Source organism: Artemia sp. Qi Xiang Cuo, chromosome 14 (assembly GCF_049724085.1).
Source record: "Artemia sp. Qi Xiang Cuo chromosome 14, ASM4972408v1, whole genome shotgun sequence".
In the NCBI taxonomy this organism is placed as follows: Eukaryota; Metazoa; Arthropoda; class Branchiopoda; order Anostraca; family Artemiidae; genus Artemia; species Artemia sp. Qi Xiang Cuo.
In genome coordinates this window covers 7,317,174-7,333,215 of record NC_142807.1, presented here as the reverse complement: position 1 = coordinate 7,333,215, position 16,042 = coordinate 7,317,174, and the positions used below count along the sequence as shown (strand labels likewise).

At 33.1% G+C, this 16,042-nt stretch overlaps 1 protein-coding gene across 1 annotated transcript in view; it reads left to right on the top strand.

Moving 5' to 3' along the window:
* LOC148944079 (uncharacterized) overlaps nt 1-13,361 on the top strand; it is a 43,845-nt gene extending 30,484 nt beyond the window's left edge. Inside the window, exons 2-4 of the mRNA XM_089100791.1 lie at nt 1,881-1,957; nt 8,580-8,750; nt 12,685-13,361. Of these exons, the coding sequence (XP_088956917.1) occupies nt 1,888-1,957; nt 8,580-8,750; nt 12,685-13,328 (885 nt within the window). The 5' untranslated portion in view covers nt 1,881-1,887 and the 3' untranslated portion in view covers nt 13,329-13,361. The remainder of the gene's footprint in view (nt 1-1,880; nt 1,958-8,579; nt 8,751-12,684) is intronic.
* The last annotated feature ends 2,681 nt before the right edge of the window (nt 13,362-16,042 follow it).

The following is a 16,042-nucleotide window of genomic DNA, read 5'->3' as shown; positions in this document are numbered from 1 at the left end:
GAAGACTCTGGGGGGAATGTCCTGCTCAAAGGTATAATTTCCTGAACTTTAAACTGCGTGGAACAAAATGGCTATCTCAAAATTTTGATTGGATGTGTTTGGCGAAATGGTGGGCGTGGAAAGAGTGTTAGTTGCCTTCCATATACTTTCAACTATTAAAAAGGGCACTAACCATTTCAATTTTTAATCAAATGAGCCCTTTTTGAAGTTTGTACAACAATGCCTTCTATAAAAACCTTATATGCCCCCAGGGCATAACATACAACCCTTGCCCCGAAGGCTGTGGGGAAACATAATTTCTATGTGGAAATCAACTATGCTGAACAAAATAGCTATCTCAAAAATCTCCAATTTACAATTGAAAGAGCCCTTTTCGAAGTTTCTACGACAACTTCTTCGATACAAAGTGCCCTGCTCTAAAGGAAAAAAAAAATAATACTGTGTGCCAAAATTGTTCTTATATGCCCTCAGGGCATAACTTAAAACCTGAACCCCGAGGGTTGTGGGGGAGTGTTCTATCTGAAAATCAACTATGCTGAACAAAATGGCTATCTCAAAATTTCGATTGGATGTGTTTGAGGGAATGATGGGCGTGGGGGGGGCTATTTGCCTTTTAATCACTTTCGACTGTTGCAAAGGGCACTAGCCCTTTGAATTTCCAATCGAAAGAGTCTTTTGAAGGTTCTATGACAACGTCTTCTATAAAAACCTTATATGCCCCCAGGGCACAATTTACAACCCTTGCCCTGAACGCTGTTGGCAGAGTGTCCTCTTTAGAAACCTAATTTATCTCTGTAAGTCGATTACGTTGAACCAAATGGCTGTCTCATAATTTTGGTTAGAGGTGTTTCGGGAAATGGTGGGCGCGGAAGGGCTGTTAGTTGCCTTCCAATCACTTTCGACTCTTAAAAAGGGCACTAGCCCTTTGAATTTCCAATCGAATGAGCCTTTTGAAGTTTCTAAGACAACGCCTTCTATAAAAAATGCCCCCAGGGCCTAACTTACAACCCTTGCCCTGAAGGCTCTAGGGGAGTTTCCCCCTCAAAACATAATTTCTATCTGGAAATCTACTATGCTCAACAAAATGGCTATCTCAAAATTTTTTTTGTATTTCGGGAAATGTTTGGCGTGGAAGTGGTGTTAGTTGCCTTCCAATCACTTTTGAATATTAAAAAGGGCACAAGCCACTCTAATTTCCAATTGAATGAGCTCTTTTCGAAGTTTCTACGACAACTTCTTCGATACGAAGTGTCCTGCTCTAAAGAAAAAAATAAATAAATAACACATTGTGCCAACATCGTTCTTATATGGCCTCAGGGCATAACTTAAATCCCTTTCCCCGAGGGTTATGGGGGAGTGTCCACCTCAAAAACATATTTTCTATCTGGACAAAATCAACTACGCTGAACAAAATGGCTATCTCAAAATTTTTATTGGATGTGTTTGGGGGAATGATGGGCGTGGGGGAGGCTAGCTGCCCTCCAATCAATTTTGACTATTAAAAAGGGCACTAACCCTTCGAATTTCCAATCGAATGAGCCTCTTTCGAAGTTTCTACGACAGCGCCTTCTATAGAACCTTATATTCCCCCAGGGCATAACTTATAACCCTTGTCCTGAAGGCTGTGGGGAAGTGTCCTCCTCAAAAACATAATTTCTATCTGGAAAACAAATACGCTGAACGCCTATTGCTAAAGGAGTTGAGCCTGTGCTTTCAACTGTATTAAGATAAAATGTGCTTTGCAGTGGTTAAAAGTCATTATTAGTCATCAATATCTATATCTTTTGTATTTTAGGACTCTCCTGACTAAAAGCTGTGTCGTATTCAAGTGTTTTTGATAGTATTATTCTTCTCCTAATTTGCATTAACTCCATTCATAGATCTCTCATGGACTTGCCTAACATTCCGAAAATGGCTGATCTCATCACGGTTTCTGAGGATTCTTTCATTAAAAACGGTAATTCTATACATTTAACTTATGTTATTAAGTGGTCCTAAGAAAAAAAATGTAGCTGCATATGTTCTTGGATCTAAGGATTAAGAGCTGAGGGGTGATAAAAATGGCTTCTTTGTGCTGCAACACCCATTTAAATTTAGATTATTAGCTTTTATTTTTAAATTAGGTGAGACCACCAAAGTAGGGGCAAGTCATTTTATTTCATTTGCATTAACCAAACTTGACTTTTTTAGAGAGACCCATATAATGCAAAAGTACCGTTAATCCTATTGAAATATACCAAACTATGATGATTGTGTAATACCTAAGAAACAAAATTATTCAAACTACAACCAAGAATCATAGAAAGCAGGCTGCGCAGAACGTAATATATTAAATACCGGTACCTGTGCATTTTTTGTTACACACGAAAGAAGTCAAGTTTGGTTAATGCTAATGAAGTATAATAAAATAGGATGAATATATAATAGTTTAGAAACAAATTCGGGCTATATGTTTCCACATTAGGGGGGGTAAAGCAGAGCATATATTGAACACGTAACCTAACATAGGTACCTTTTTCTTCCCCTAAAACCCAAAAAACAACAGTTTAGATATTGTAAACGCAATGAAACCAATCTTTGCATTCATTTCTATTGTAAATACTCGTTTGACGGGTTTCCTGTCTGGTTTCCTTGTACAAACTATAGCGGTGTTTACCATATAAGGTACGAGTACCTAAATACAAAATACTAATCATTATTATGATAATAATTATTCAACCTTCTAATCTTTTTAATCCCGAACAAATACTTCGTTTATTGGTGTTGACCTTAATTTTAGTTCGTTGTTTATTTTCGCTGAAGCATTTACAGGGTTGACAACGAGTAATAATATTTGAATTATGAACATTCAATTGTTATTGTGTGAAGACTGACCCGGGGCAAAAATCTATGGAAGAGGGGGCATAATTTTTTATTTTTAGAATCAAAGGGAGCAATATAGTTTTTTTTTCCAAGGAAAATACCAAACAACGTTATCTCTCAAAATTCAAGATGGGGAGGGGAAAAATACAGAGGGTAAGTTCTGTCTCTGTAATGGTCACTTTAACAGGTCTAAAGACGGTTTTACTTATAACTTTGGGTGACTACATTTTATGTTTTATTGTTTGGGAACTAATGCAGAAAATTCCCAATTGTTTAGTTTTTTTACCTTTAATTTTGTCAATTTTTTTGGAATTGTTAAGCTGTAAAATGTTTTTTTTTGTTAAATTTTTTTATTCAATATTCATTTTTTTTAATTTAGTATGTTATTTTAAATTTATACTTATCCAGCTATTAGTTATATGCTATGAATTTTGTTCTTATGAATTTTGTTTTATGAATTTCAGGTTTTCGTTCGTTCTATGTTCATGAGTTTCGTTGAATGTTTCAGGTTTTCTTTTGTTTTATTAAAAAAAAAACAGATTTTAGAAATGATTTGTGAATATCAAGCTTCAGATGGGAATATCAATTTATAAGACATTTAAGAGAGGAATAAAGTTAGTTGAATTTAGTCATTAAACTTTGTGAGAATATATTTTGTGTTTTATTGTTGGGGAACTAATGCAGAAAACTCCTAATTGATTGTTATTTTTTTTACCATTAATTATGTCAATTTTTTGTCATTGTTAAGCTGTAGAATGTTTATTTTTTGGTTATATTTTTATTCAAAACTCATTTTATTTATTCAGTACGTTATCCCAAATTTATCTAGCTATTTGTTCTATGCAATGAATTTCGTTTTTTGAATTTCAGGTTTTTGTTCGTTCTATGTTAATGAGTTTCGTTTAATGTTTTCAAGTGGGGGGGGAGGGGATTTTCTTTGATTGTTGGTGAGGGGGATTTTGCTTGGATATTGGGTGGTTTTATACCATAGTTTGAGGGGTAATTTTATGTGACGGGGGATTAAAACGGGGTCAAGAAGGGAGCATAGGTCGGTGACCATTACTGAGTCAAAATCAGATTATACAGTTACAGGTTCCTTAGGGAGCGGTTGGAGACACGGACTACTATTTCTGAGAAGTACTAATATGAAGAGACAAAAATAAGAAAGTAATGTATTTACTTTTACTCACATTTTTGGTACAAGGCTTGATCAGGAATATCAAATAAATGGCACTTCAATTTAATGGTGTGGGCACTAGGGTAAATTGCACACTGATAGATAGGTTCTAACACGGGTCTTTTCAAATCACGAGTTTAATATTTAGTTTAAACATAGCAAAAGACTCGAATGACACTGTCAAAAATTGTTAATGGGCTGATAATAAGTTCATTCAAAACTTACGCAAGTCTGGTCAAAAACTACTCGAAAAACTCTTCTAGATTGAGAGAGAACTCTCCTAAGACTGCTCTAAAACTGCCAAGTCCTAACTAACTATACTGTCCAAATTTCGCCGGAGGTTACGTTAAGGCGTTGCTGGAAGTATGTTATCCGTATTCATGTTGGACCAAGAGAATACAATACAAATTGTATACAATAAAATTTGATTACATTGTGATACATAACATAACTATTTTTTGTCTACTAAATTGTACCTTAGATTGACAGTTTGGGTAGAAAAATACAGCTTTGTATTATCACGGGACAATGCAATTTTGATTACATTTTGATACATAACATAAACTCTGTTTTGGGACAATACAATTTTATTTCACGAAAAAACATTTTATCTTTCGTGACTATGTTTTGGCTACAAAATTCTACCTTTGATTGACGGTTCAGTGATAATGATTTCTAAATTCAAGCTGTGTTGTTGACCACCTGTCCCGCAATGTCTAATATTATTGACGGTCCAGTGATTACGATTTCAATTAAATGTTTATTGTTGGAACGGTTATATAAGGATATTCGATCAGGATACCTTTTTTGCTACTTTTTAAACTGCACGATCTAGCCTTATTCAATGTCTGTGGGTTACTTTGATTTTTAGGTTCATATTTTAAGTAGTTCTATTTTACATGGGTAACCTTAACATGGAAGGGAGGGAGGCTTGCAACGTAATTTGAGGTTTTTGAATTTTGATCCCGTTACATATTACCCTTCCCATTGTTAACGATGTCCTCATCGTTGGGTTTACTACTTCTCTTTTAATTTTTTGAATTTTGATCCCGTTTTATCATTGTTAATTTCAAAATTTGAAATTTATCCTCTGAATTAATTCTCTTTTAGTAAGACATAATATTTTTTTTCATATTCCTGGTTGCTTTATGTGACTACATTTTTGAAAGCATTACTTAAAGCTCCATCATGTATTCACTCTATTTGGCGAAAGGGCCAAAGAGTTTCTACTAACTATAATATTTTGATTATATCTAAATATCATTTTCCTCCACCTAATGCTGAAAATACCTCCACCTGATATGCTAATATTTCTACGTGATCTAATTATCTAGTTTCTGATAATACAATTAGTCTATTACCTGACATGATATCGATAAGGAAATTACACGCTCACTATTTCTAATTTTACATAATATTTCTAGCTGACGCTTTACTATTCTACTACCTGATATGATACTGATAATGAAAAAACACGTTCACTATTTTTAATTCTACATGATATTTCCACCTGACGCTTTATAGACATTATAAGCCACTGACTTCTAAGGGCAGCTTATTACATTTAACTTTTAATGCACCGATATATATGGATTAAAAACAACTTGCAAAGAAACGAATTTGACACATTGATAGATTTTAACTTAATATCTTATTGCAACACTGGAATAATGTGACTTGCACTTGTTTTATCTTTTTCATGAAATGTTTCTCAATATTCATTAAAGTCACATATTAGATACATAAGATTTCACACTTACTTCATAATTCTACGCGTCTCTATAATAATAACATATGTTGTCACTATTTTGGGCTTCCATTGGATTAATTTTGAGTCAGCTAATTGTTTATGGTTTGTCATCGCGGTGTTTCATTTTTGGCACTTATGGCTTGAGGTAAGAATTTTAAAATGTTCACAGGTACGACTTCTCGCACAAAATTGTCCGTGCCTGGTTTTTCACGTCGTATACGAAGGGTTGGTGTTATAGAATCGTTAATATTTTTACTAGGTACATATCGATAGGGGAGTTAATCATAGGGAATGGGTATCTTGATAGCGGGGCTTGGTATCTCTTCTGAGCACTTTTATCCTCGGGAAAATTTAATATGCGTACAGTTTATGTTTCCGTAAATTGTTCACGTTTGGCTCTTTTTTTTAACGATGGGCTGTGTTACGACATCTAGGGGCAATTACGGTTGGATTAAAACTTGATTCTATGGTTTTTGTTAGATTTTTTGTCTTTGATTCGTGGTTTAATGATACACAATCGTTGAGGGATTAACCACTGGGATTATAGTGTTATTAGTTGGGTTGGGTCTCTTCTCTGGGCAATTTATTCTGGGGAGAGATTTAACACATACAGTTTATGTTTCCCATAAAATTGATCATGTTTGGCTCTTTTTTCATGGGGGATGGGTTGTTTGCGACGTCCAATAATAATTACGGTAGGGTCTAAACTTTATTTTTGAATCTTGTTTTAACATATTGTCTTTGATTCGTGGCTTATGATACGTAATCATTGAGGGATTAACCTCCAGGATATTTCTTGGTCCTTGGGATTTAATGTTTGGGACCTTGTCGTCTAAGGATAGTTATTCAACGGATTTTTATGCAGTTTTACGACATGCTTGGGTCGGGGTGGTTTTCTAGATAATCGTCGATAGATATAGATGGGGTTTTCTGTTTGACGATATCGTTTGAGGTAGTGTTACCTGGTACTAGGTTTTGGTAACTGCGATTGTCATCAAAATATTGTCTTCAGGGATTTACTTGTTGAGTTCTTATCGTTGGTTGACGAATGATAAAAGTAGATGCTACTAGGCTGTATCTGTGTTGCGTGCTTGTATACCATGATTGAGTTTCCATTGATTTACTCCGCTTCCTAGAATATAAATACCTAGGCAGAATCATATGCTCTTTGCAATCACAGAGGTTAAGACACATAAGGCAATAGTACATAATTTATAGGCTATTATACAGGGACTATTAGTTGAAGCAATAGTCGTGGTTAATCACACTAACGATATCGAATTAATCAAAGCAACGTTAAATTTAAAGAAAAAATAAAAGCAATTCTCATCGTTTTAGCATATTGCAGAAATATTGGATTACTCTGAGACAGGTTCAGTAATCATTGAAAAAAATGATTAAGTACGCAAAAAATTACACAATATGACAATTTCAACAACACTATATATATTTTTTCAGCATATGTTTCAGCGCTTAACTTATTTCAAACGTTTCTCAACATTCAACAAATTTTGCGTTTAATTTTCAACTATCTAATTAAACTAATTTTCAACTATTTTATTGAACATGAGGTAGCTTACATGGTTTAATAAGATGTCTTAATTTACTATAAATTTTTAGCCTTTACTGTTTACGCATGTCCATGCCGCCTAAGAAATGCATATTTATTGTCACAGCTGAATGGGCTCCCGCAAACAATAATTAGAGAGGTGGGACTGGACATGGCACTGTCATACTCTCTGGAGCCTATAATTTATTGTTGATCTACCAAAGTGGTTGTTCTTTACCGTTACAATTTTAAAATGTAAAGCAAAATTGAAAAAATCACTCATTATATTTTATTTTTTGTATATTAGATATTTTTTCAATACTTTGTTATAAAATATCCTTTTTAATACTTTTTCAATACATAATAAAAGAAAAGATTTGTCATAAAATATGTTTTTTAATACTTTTTCAATACGTAGTAAAAGAAAAGCTACTTAGCTCTAGAAAATAATTTTCCTTTTTTTCTCCTCGCTCATTAAGTGGTTCTAAGAAAAACAAAAATGTAACTGCATATGTTCTTGGACCTAAGGATTAAGAGCTGAGGGGTGATAAAAATGCCTTCTTTGTGCTGCAACACACATTCAAATTCAGATTATTAGCTTTCTTTTGAATTTGGTGAGACAAGTAATCATCCCGTAGATAATATTTTAGTCAATCTTTTCTGCGTGCAGGTATGATGAACGATATATTACCACCAAAGAAGGGCTAGTCCTGTGGCTTCAGACGGGAATTTCAAGCTATAAGACTTATAAGAGAGGAATAAAGTTAGTTGAAATCAGCCGTTTATCTTTGGAGACTATATTTTGTATTTTATTGTTTGGGAACTAATTCAGAAAATCCCCAATTGATTGGTCAATTATGCAATTTTTTGTGATTGTTAAGCTGTAAAATGTTTATTTTTTGTTTTTTTTTATTCAATATTCATTTGTTTTGATTCAGTACGTTATCCTAGATTTAAACTTATCCAGCTATTAGTTCTATGCTATGAATTTTGTTTTATGAATTTCAGTATTTTGTTCGTTCTTTTTCAACGAGTTTCGTTGAATGTTTCAGGTTTTCTTTTGTTTTATAAAAAGCAGGGATTTGTAAAAGAAACTGAATATACATCTAATTTTATGTATACATATAATGCCTATATATTTACAATTTTACACGTAACTAAAAAGAAAAGCAGTCAGTTTTGTTTAGTAAGCTTTACTATTAAATTTTTCTATGTCTGTTTAATTAAAAAATTTGTTTTAGAAGCTGAAGACGCTTTACCAGGTGACCTTGAGAAGCCCTTTCCTTTTCCAAACCATCTTTTGCCACCAAAACGTGAAGATGTTCCATTGCTCAATTTACCTAGCATGTCAGGACCATATAAATTTGAATACGACACCCAGGAATTGCAGCCCAAATGTTCTTACAATGAAGGTATATATGAAACATTGTGTTTTTGTAGATTCAAATGTATTGGATGATATATTATGGGACAAAAATAGGACAAAGGGACTGAATCTTAAGATAAAACTTTTGTTTTATCTAATTCCAATGTACAGGTGTTTGCCAAACCGTTTGTGTAATCCTTCATGAATTTTTTTTAAATTTTTACCTGAAAGTAGCCTAGTTTGGTATGTTTTATTATTTTTCAAAAGGCTTGATATTAAGCTTTAAAACCACATCTCTATATAAATTTTACAATCCATATTTATAGTGTATATTTCTCTATAAATTAAGAGACAAATCTGTCTGTTATTTTGATTTTAAGTTTAATTTGAAAGATGCAGACAGTTGACTGTTATGATTTGATTTGCCTACTAGAAATTTTTAGTGTAGAACAGTATTGCTTATACGATTTTCTTTCTTAACCCCATCATGATTCCTAGTTTCCTAGTGACCACGTTCAAATATTAAACAAAAAGATTAATGAATATTTTTTAATGTATATGTATTAGGTAATAATATACATGTACATATGAGAATATATATTACTAGGATTTATTTAGAAACATACAAAATTAAAAATTGCACAAAAAGTTGCAAAATTTTATTTATTATATGAGGTAGTTACAAAAATTATATGCTTTAATTGATTTTGTACAGTATGCTTTAACTCGAAGAAAGTAATTTTTGCATTCCAAATCTTTAGTATTAAAAATTTGTCAACTTTGCAATATAATTATGTTTTTCACTGTATTATGGTCTTTTATAGCACGAAAATATAACAATTCTTCCTCCACGAATCTTTATAAATTTACCTGACATGATCCAATTTAGTAATTTCAGTTGTTTTGTTAAATTGATTGAAAATGTTGGGCTTTCTTTAATTCTTGTAACATTTGTCCTTGTTAATATTAGAAATTCTATTCGAGACAGTGTCGTTTGACAAAGAATTTTTTTTTTATATAATTGGCATATTTTTTTCATCCCGTATTTCTACGATTTTCGACAAATAACAGCAGGTAATGCAAGATCATCTCGACTGATGAATGACATTTTTTTTATTTAGCAAAACAGTATGAAACTTTGTGTGACGTTAATAAATATTTTCATTAATGGTCATTAATTTCGCAAAGGATTTTTTTTGCTTTATTTAAAGATTTATACGGTATTTCAAAATATTATTTTGGTTAATTGGCATAAAAACATGCTTTGATTCAAGATGTATTATTTTTTTTTAAGGTTTTATTCTCAATGGAGCCTATAATTTATTGCTGATCAAACAAAGGTGTTGTTCATTTCCGTTACAATTTTGAAATTTAAAGCAAAATTGAAGAAGTCACTCATCATATTTTCTTTTTTGCACATTAAATTTTTTTTCAATACTTTGTCCTGCCTGAACAGAGTTTGTAGAATAATTTTCTGCGTCAGTACCATTCTTATATGAGTTGAGCCATTTATCCATGGCTAAAAACTATTATGATCCCAAAATCAAGTAAATATATAAAATAACATATTATATATAATAATTGACTAATTAGTGAATAAAAAGAAAAAAAAATTAAATCTCGTTTTGCTGAAACACTTACAATTGATATCACTAACGACAAAGTGTTGCCAGAAGGTACAAACTATAAGTCACAGTCTTAAAATTTTTTTTATAGTGCCAAACGCAATCTTCGACAACATAATCCCGAATGTATTTGAAGAATTGACCAACAAAAGCGTTTAGTTCACCCTTCCTAGCCTTTCGAGCACATAGAGATTACAGCTTTGTTATGTGAAGTAAAAGTTATTTGATTCAAATGATTTATGGACGTCCGAAGAACATGAGAGTTTTTCCCGAAAAAGCAATTCATCCCAAAAAACAAGCCAGACACAATAGAATTACCCAAAATTTAAGCCAGCAGATAAATTAAAAAGAAATGTCACCATTCACCATCAAAATAAGCCAGTCTGGGGAGAAATAAGCCAATATGGCAACACTGCGAGTAGTAGACACTGCTGTCAGTTTTATTAAATCATTGTCTTGCTGAATCAGTATGCGTGCATTCCAAATTTTTTTCGAGTGTAGGTTTGTGAGAGTAACTCTGAATAGATCAGTCTTAAAACTTTCGAAACTTAAATTAAACCTGCAATTCAAGCTTGAAACGAACAAAAATCACAACAAACAAGATTTTCGGTTTTGCCACCTTCTCTCACTGTAAAAGTCTAAAACCTACTGCGTAATTGGTGCTTTACTGAAAACGTTTCTTGAACATCCTTTGAAAGTACAATTTTAACTCTGCAAGAATACACATCTAGATGTTATAAAATCGTCTATTTAAATATTTAAAATTAAAATCTCTCGCGACCCAAGAATTTTGCTATTTGACTCCATTTGGGGTCGCGACCCATAGTTTAAAAAGGCCTTGTATAGAATATTAATTTACTGAAAATACTAGATTCAAGCAAAAATACAGAATGTATTTTGTGCGGATGAAATCAATGTCTTTTTGTGTTCTTTTTTGTCGAAGTTTTTTTTTCAAAGATTTATAATATGAACCATTATTGAAGTGGTTTAGCCCAAATTAGCACAAATATTTCTTTTCGGCAAGACCCGAGGACCAAACTGGCCCCTGGCCCCTACAACTTTCCAGCTTCTCTCGTGTGCAATTTTTTTTAAGATAGTGAGGTATATTTCCTATTTTTAAAATAAACAACTTGCGATGAATTTCAATCTGCATGATTTAAAGCACAAAATAGGCCTATAAAAAAAACTTAAAACGCACGGAAAATGTGAAATTGATATTAAGTCTCTTATGATATCTGGGAATATTTCTCGTCTACTCTGTTATTACGAAAGTAAGGAGTAACGTTAAACCCCAAAATGAGCAGACAAAACATGTGACACCAGACACCCTAAGAAAGTGTGCTTTTCCTTCTGGTGCCTTTGGGAGTAATTTATTTTTACGATTAAACATGGCAACACAGACGAAAATAGGATTTTGCCCTAAAAACTTTTTAATTTGGAACAACTCCCTCCCCCCTCCCCCCCCCAAAAAAAAAATTGAAACCTGTGATTTTCAGGCATGAATAGACCTAAGAATGGCCCAAGAGGGTGAATATTTAATTTGAAGTTGAGTTCGTTGGAATTGTCCATTATGGAAAATTATATAGTTATTAACATATAAATATATTTATTATATTCTGTCAAAGATTCAAAGAATATTATACTTCAAATATTCAGTTATATATTCAGTTCAAATATTCAATTTAATTTTATTAGTTCTTGCCAAAGCTGTTAGTTTGTTTTGGAATAAAAATTTATTTTGAAATGGGGAATTTTGAAAAACTTGAAACTTAAACACATAAATAAATTTTAATACGAGAAAAGTTTTAATTGTATATTCAACATATATTTTGCTTTTGAAGTATAAATGAAACTTCAAACAGACAGAAATTAAATAAACAATCATAACAAACAAACATACAATAGGTTCTAATATAAATGAATAGATAAATCCTAAAACAAGCGAAACTTAAATTGAATAAGCAAATCAAGCTTAAAATGAACAAAAATATTTTGCTATTGAAGTATAAATGACACCCAAAAGAAACAGAAATTAGATAAACAATCATAGGAAACAAACATACAATAGGTACTAATATAAATGAATAAATAAATCTTCAAACGAGCGAAACTTAAGTTGAATGTGCAAATCAAGCTTGAAATTAACGAAAATCATCACAAATAAGAGTTTGGGTTTTGCCTCCTTCTCTCACTGGAAAAGTTCAAAACATACTGGGTAATTGGCGCTTTTATACTTTTTTTTTACTCTGTAGACTTTCAAAACATTTTGAAAGATATTGTTTTCGTTTATTTTTAGTTTTGATTTTTGTGTTATTCGGTTTTAGTTTTTTTAACTGTAGACTTCTAAATTTTTAGGTTGCTTTTCACCACATGTGTCTAGGCTGCACTTACAGGGAAATGCGTCCCTAGATGTTTCAAAGGATGCATCTACGAGCGGTCTCTCAATTGTACCATCATTAAAATCTGATGGAAATGGCTTAAAAAATCAGACAACAGGTTTGAAAAGTTGCCTTCAAAGTAAAAAGTATGGAAAATTGGAAGGATATCAGAGAACTCGTAAAGAAAATAAGTTATATAAATGTGAGGTATGTGACAAGACCTTTGCTCGATGGTACAATTTGAACAGGCACCAAAGAGTGCATACAGGTGAGAAACCGTTTAAATGTGATGTTTGTGATAAAACCTTTACTCACGCATCAAATTTGAACCAGCACCAAAGAGTGCATACGGGTGAGAAACCGTTTAAATGTGATGTATGTGACAAGACCTTTGCTCAATGGTACAATTTGAACAAGCACCAAAGAGTGCATACGGGTGAGAAACCGTTTCAGTATGACGTTTGCGATAAAACCTTTTCTCATGCATCACATATGAACCAGCACCAAAGAGTGCATACGGGTGAGAAACCGTTTAAGTGTGCAGTTTGTGATAAAACCTTTTCTCAAGCAGCACATTTGAAACGGCACCGAAAAGTCCATAACACCCATGAACACCCATAAAAAAATGCATACGGATGAGGAACCGTTTAAGTGTGGTGTTTGTGATAAAACCTTTAATCATGCATCAAATTTGAACCAGCACCAAAGAGTGCATACAGGTGAGAAACCGTTTAAATGTGATGAATGTGACAAGACCTTTTCTCTCCCAGCAAATTTTAAAAAGCACCAAAGAATGCATACGGGTGAGAAACCGTTTAAGTGTGAAGTTAAACGGAAGCAAATTTGAAACGACACCGAAGAGTCCATAACACCCATCAAAGAATGCATACGGATGAGGAACCGTTTAAGTGTGATGTTTTTGATAAAACCTTTACTCACGCATCAAATTTGAACCAGCACCAAAGAGTACATACAGGGAGAAACCGTTTAAATGCGATGAACGTGACACGACCTTTTGTCACCCAGCAAATTTTAAAAAGCACCAAAGAATACATACGGGTGAGAAACCGTTTAAGTTTGAATTTTGTGATAAAATCTTTCCTCGCGCAGCAAATTTGAAAACCCACCAAAGAATCAATACGGGTGAGAAACCGTTTAAGTTTGATGTTTGTGATAAAACTTTTTCTCAAACAGGAAGTTTGAACACCCATCACAGAATGCATACTGGTGAGAAACCGTTTTAGTGTGATGTTTGTGATAACCTTTTCTACAGTGTCGAATTTTAACCATCATCAAAGAGTACATACGGGAGAGAAACTGTTTTAGTGTGATGTTTTTGATAAAACTTTATCTCAAAAATCAGTTTTGATGCGGCACCAAAGAGTGCATATGGGTGATCAACCGTTTAAATGTGAAGAATATAGCTAGACCTTTTCTCACTTAGCACATTTGAAAACCCACCAGAGAATGCATACGGGTGAGAAACTGTTTATGTGTGATGTTTGGGATAAAACCTTTTCTCAAGCAGGGCATTTGAAACGGCACCGAAGACTCCATAACGCTCATGAACACCCATCAAAGAATGCATACGGATGAAAAACCGTTTAAGTGCGATGTTTGAGACCAAGCCTTTTCTCAAGCAGGAAATTTGAACAAGCACCAAAGAGGGCATACGAGTGAGTAACCAATTAAATAGTATGTATGTGAGAAGTGTTTTTTGCGAGCTTGCAGTTTGAATACACATCAAAAACTGCATATAGGTGAGAAACGTTTCATATATGATGTCTGTAGAAAAATATTTCTGATGTTAGCAATTTTCACAGGCATTAAAAAGTGCATACGGGAGTTTAGGAAGATTTTTGTAACACAAGCTGTTTCTTCATTGGTTTGTGGTTATTATTCTCACAACCAAATAATAATACATCAAATAAGGTTTTTTCAAAAAAAAAATTCATGTGTTTAGTTTCAATAGCAATTTCATCATCATCCTGTGAAAATAGTGATACATATTTGCTTGATTGTGATAAATGTAATGGTTGTAAGAAATTCTTGTCTACATCAAGGTTTTGAATGAGTTCCAAAGAGTTCATACAACTGCAAAACTGTTTAAAACACTATTTATGTGCGAAGTACTTGCCTTGACTTGACTATTTGAATACGAACAAAGAGTGCATACATGTGAGACGAAGAATCAAAGCTGTTCTGCGTAGGCTAATTCTCATATTTGAATTAATAATTTGGATGTTTATATATTTTTCCGGTAATTTTGAGTTTTGCAAGTGAATTTTGTCTTTTCATCCAATGACTAATGTAGAACGATATGAGTCAAAAAAGGCAAACCCCAATTCTCCGAAAACTTTCCTCTTTAATTGATAATCTCAAAATAAACAGAAGTTTACATTGTCCAAAACTGAAATGCATAATAATCAGGATTTTTAAGCAAGCAAAAATTTATGCAAGAAAGAAAGATATAATTTGATGTAATTTGTTTTTATTTAGTTCCACAAAAAGAAAAAAAAGATTGAAAGGGATCAAAAGGCTAAAGAAACGGGAATCATGGATCAATTGACAAAAATAAATTTCTGCCCATTTGTAGAGCCATCTATCCAAAACACAAGACCATTTAGGATATATTAAAATATCTGTTTAATGAAGTTTATGTTAAAGATGACGCAAGGAGCTACATTCGGGTTGCAGCGGTAGTTATTAACATAGTAAGAGATGATCACGTCCAATTCTAAAATATATAATAACCCATAGCTCCTAAACATTAGGTCAGATCAAAACAAGAAGTACACTATTAGAACCGCCTTGTCTGAAACCCCTATTTACTAAAGTTACCGTCCCTTGGCTTGAACAACAAGGGAAATACATTGGCTTGTAAATCAAGAAAAGTGATTGCAACCAGGATATTATGCATAGAGGGTATTTTTTCCCCTTTTTTTCTATCTTCAGCTAGCTTGGCACTGGAAAGTCACAGACAGCTGTTTAATGGCTCATTTTGAAGGAAATTGACGGGGTTAAAAACCTTTTGTAATTAAAAAAAATATATTTTAATATAAAATCATTTTTTTACGAAAAAACTGCATTTTCACGGTAAAGAATGATGATTGACGTCATAGTCATAGGTATTTAATCATAGGCAGCGCTATGTACCCTTTTTAATAGTCGAAAGTGATTGGAGGGCAACTATCCCCCCCCCCTCCACGCCCATCATTCCCCCAAACACATCCAATCAAAATTTTGAGATAGCAATTTTGTTCAGCATAGTTGATTTTCAGATAGGAAATATGTTTTTGAGGAGGACACTCCCCCACAATCCTCAGGGCAAGGGT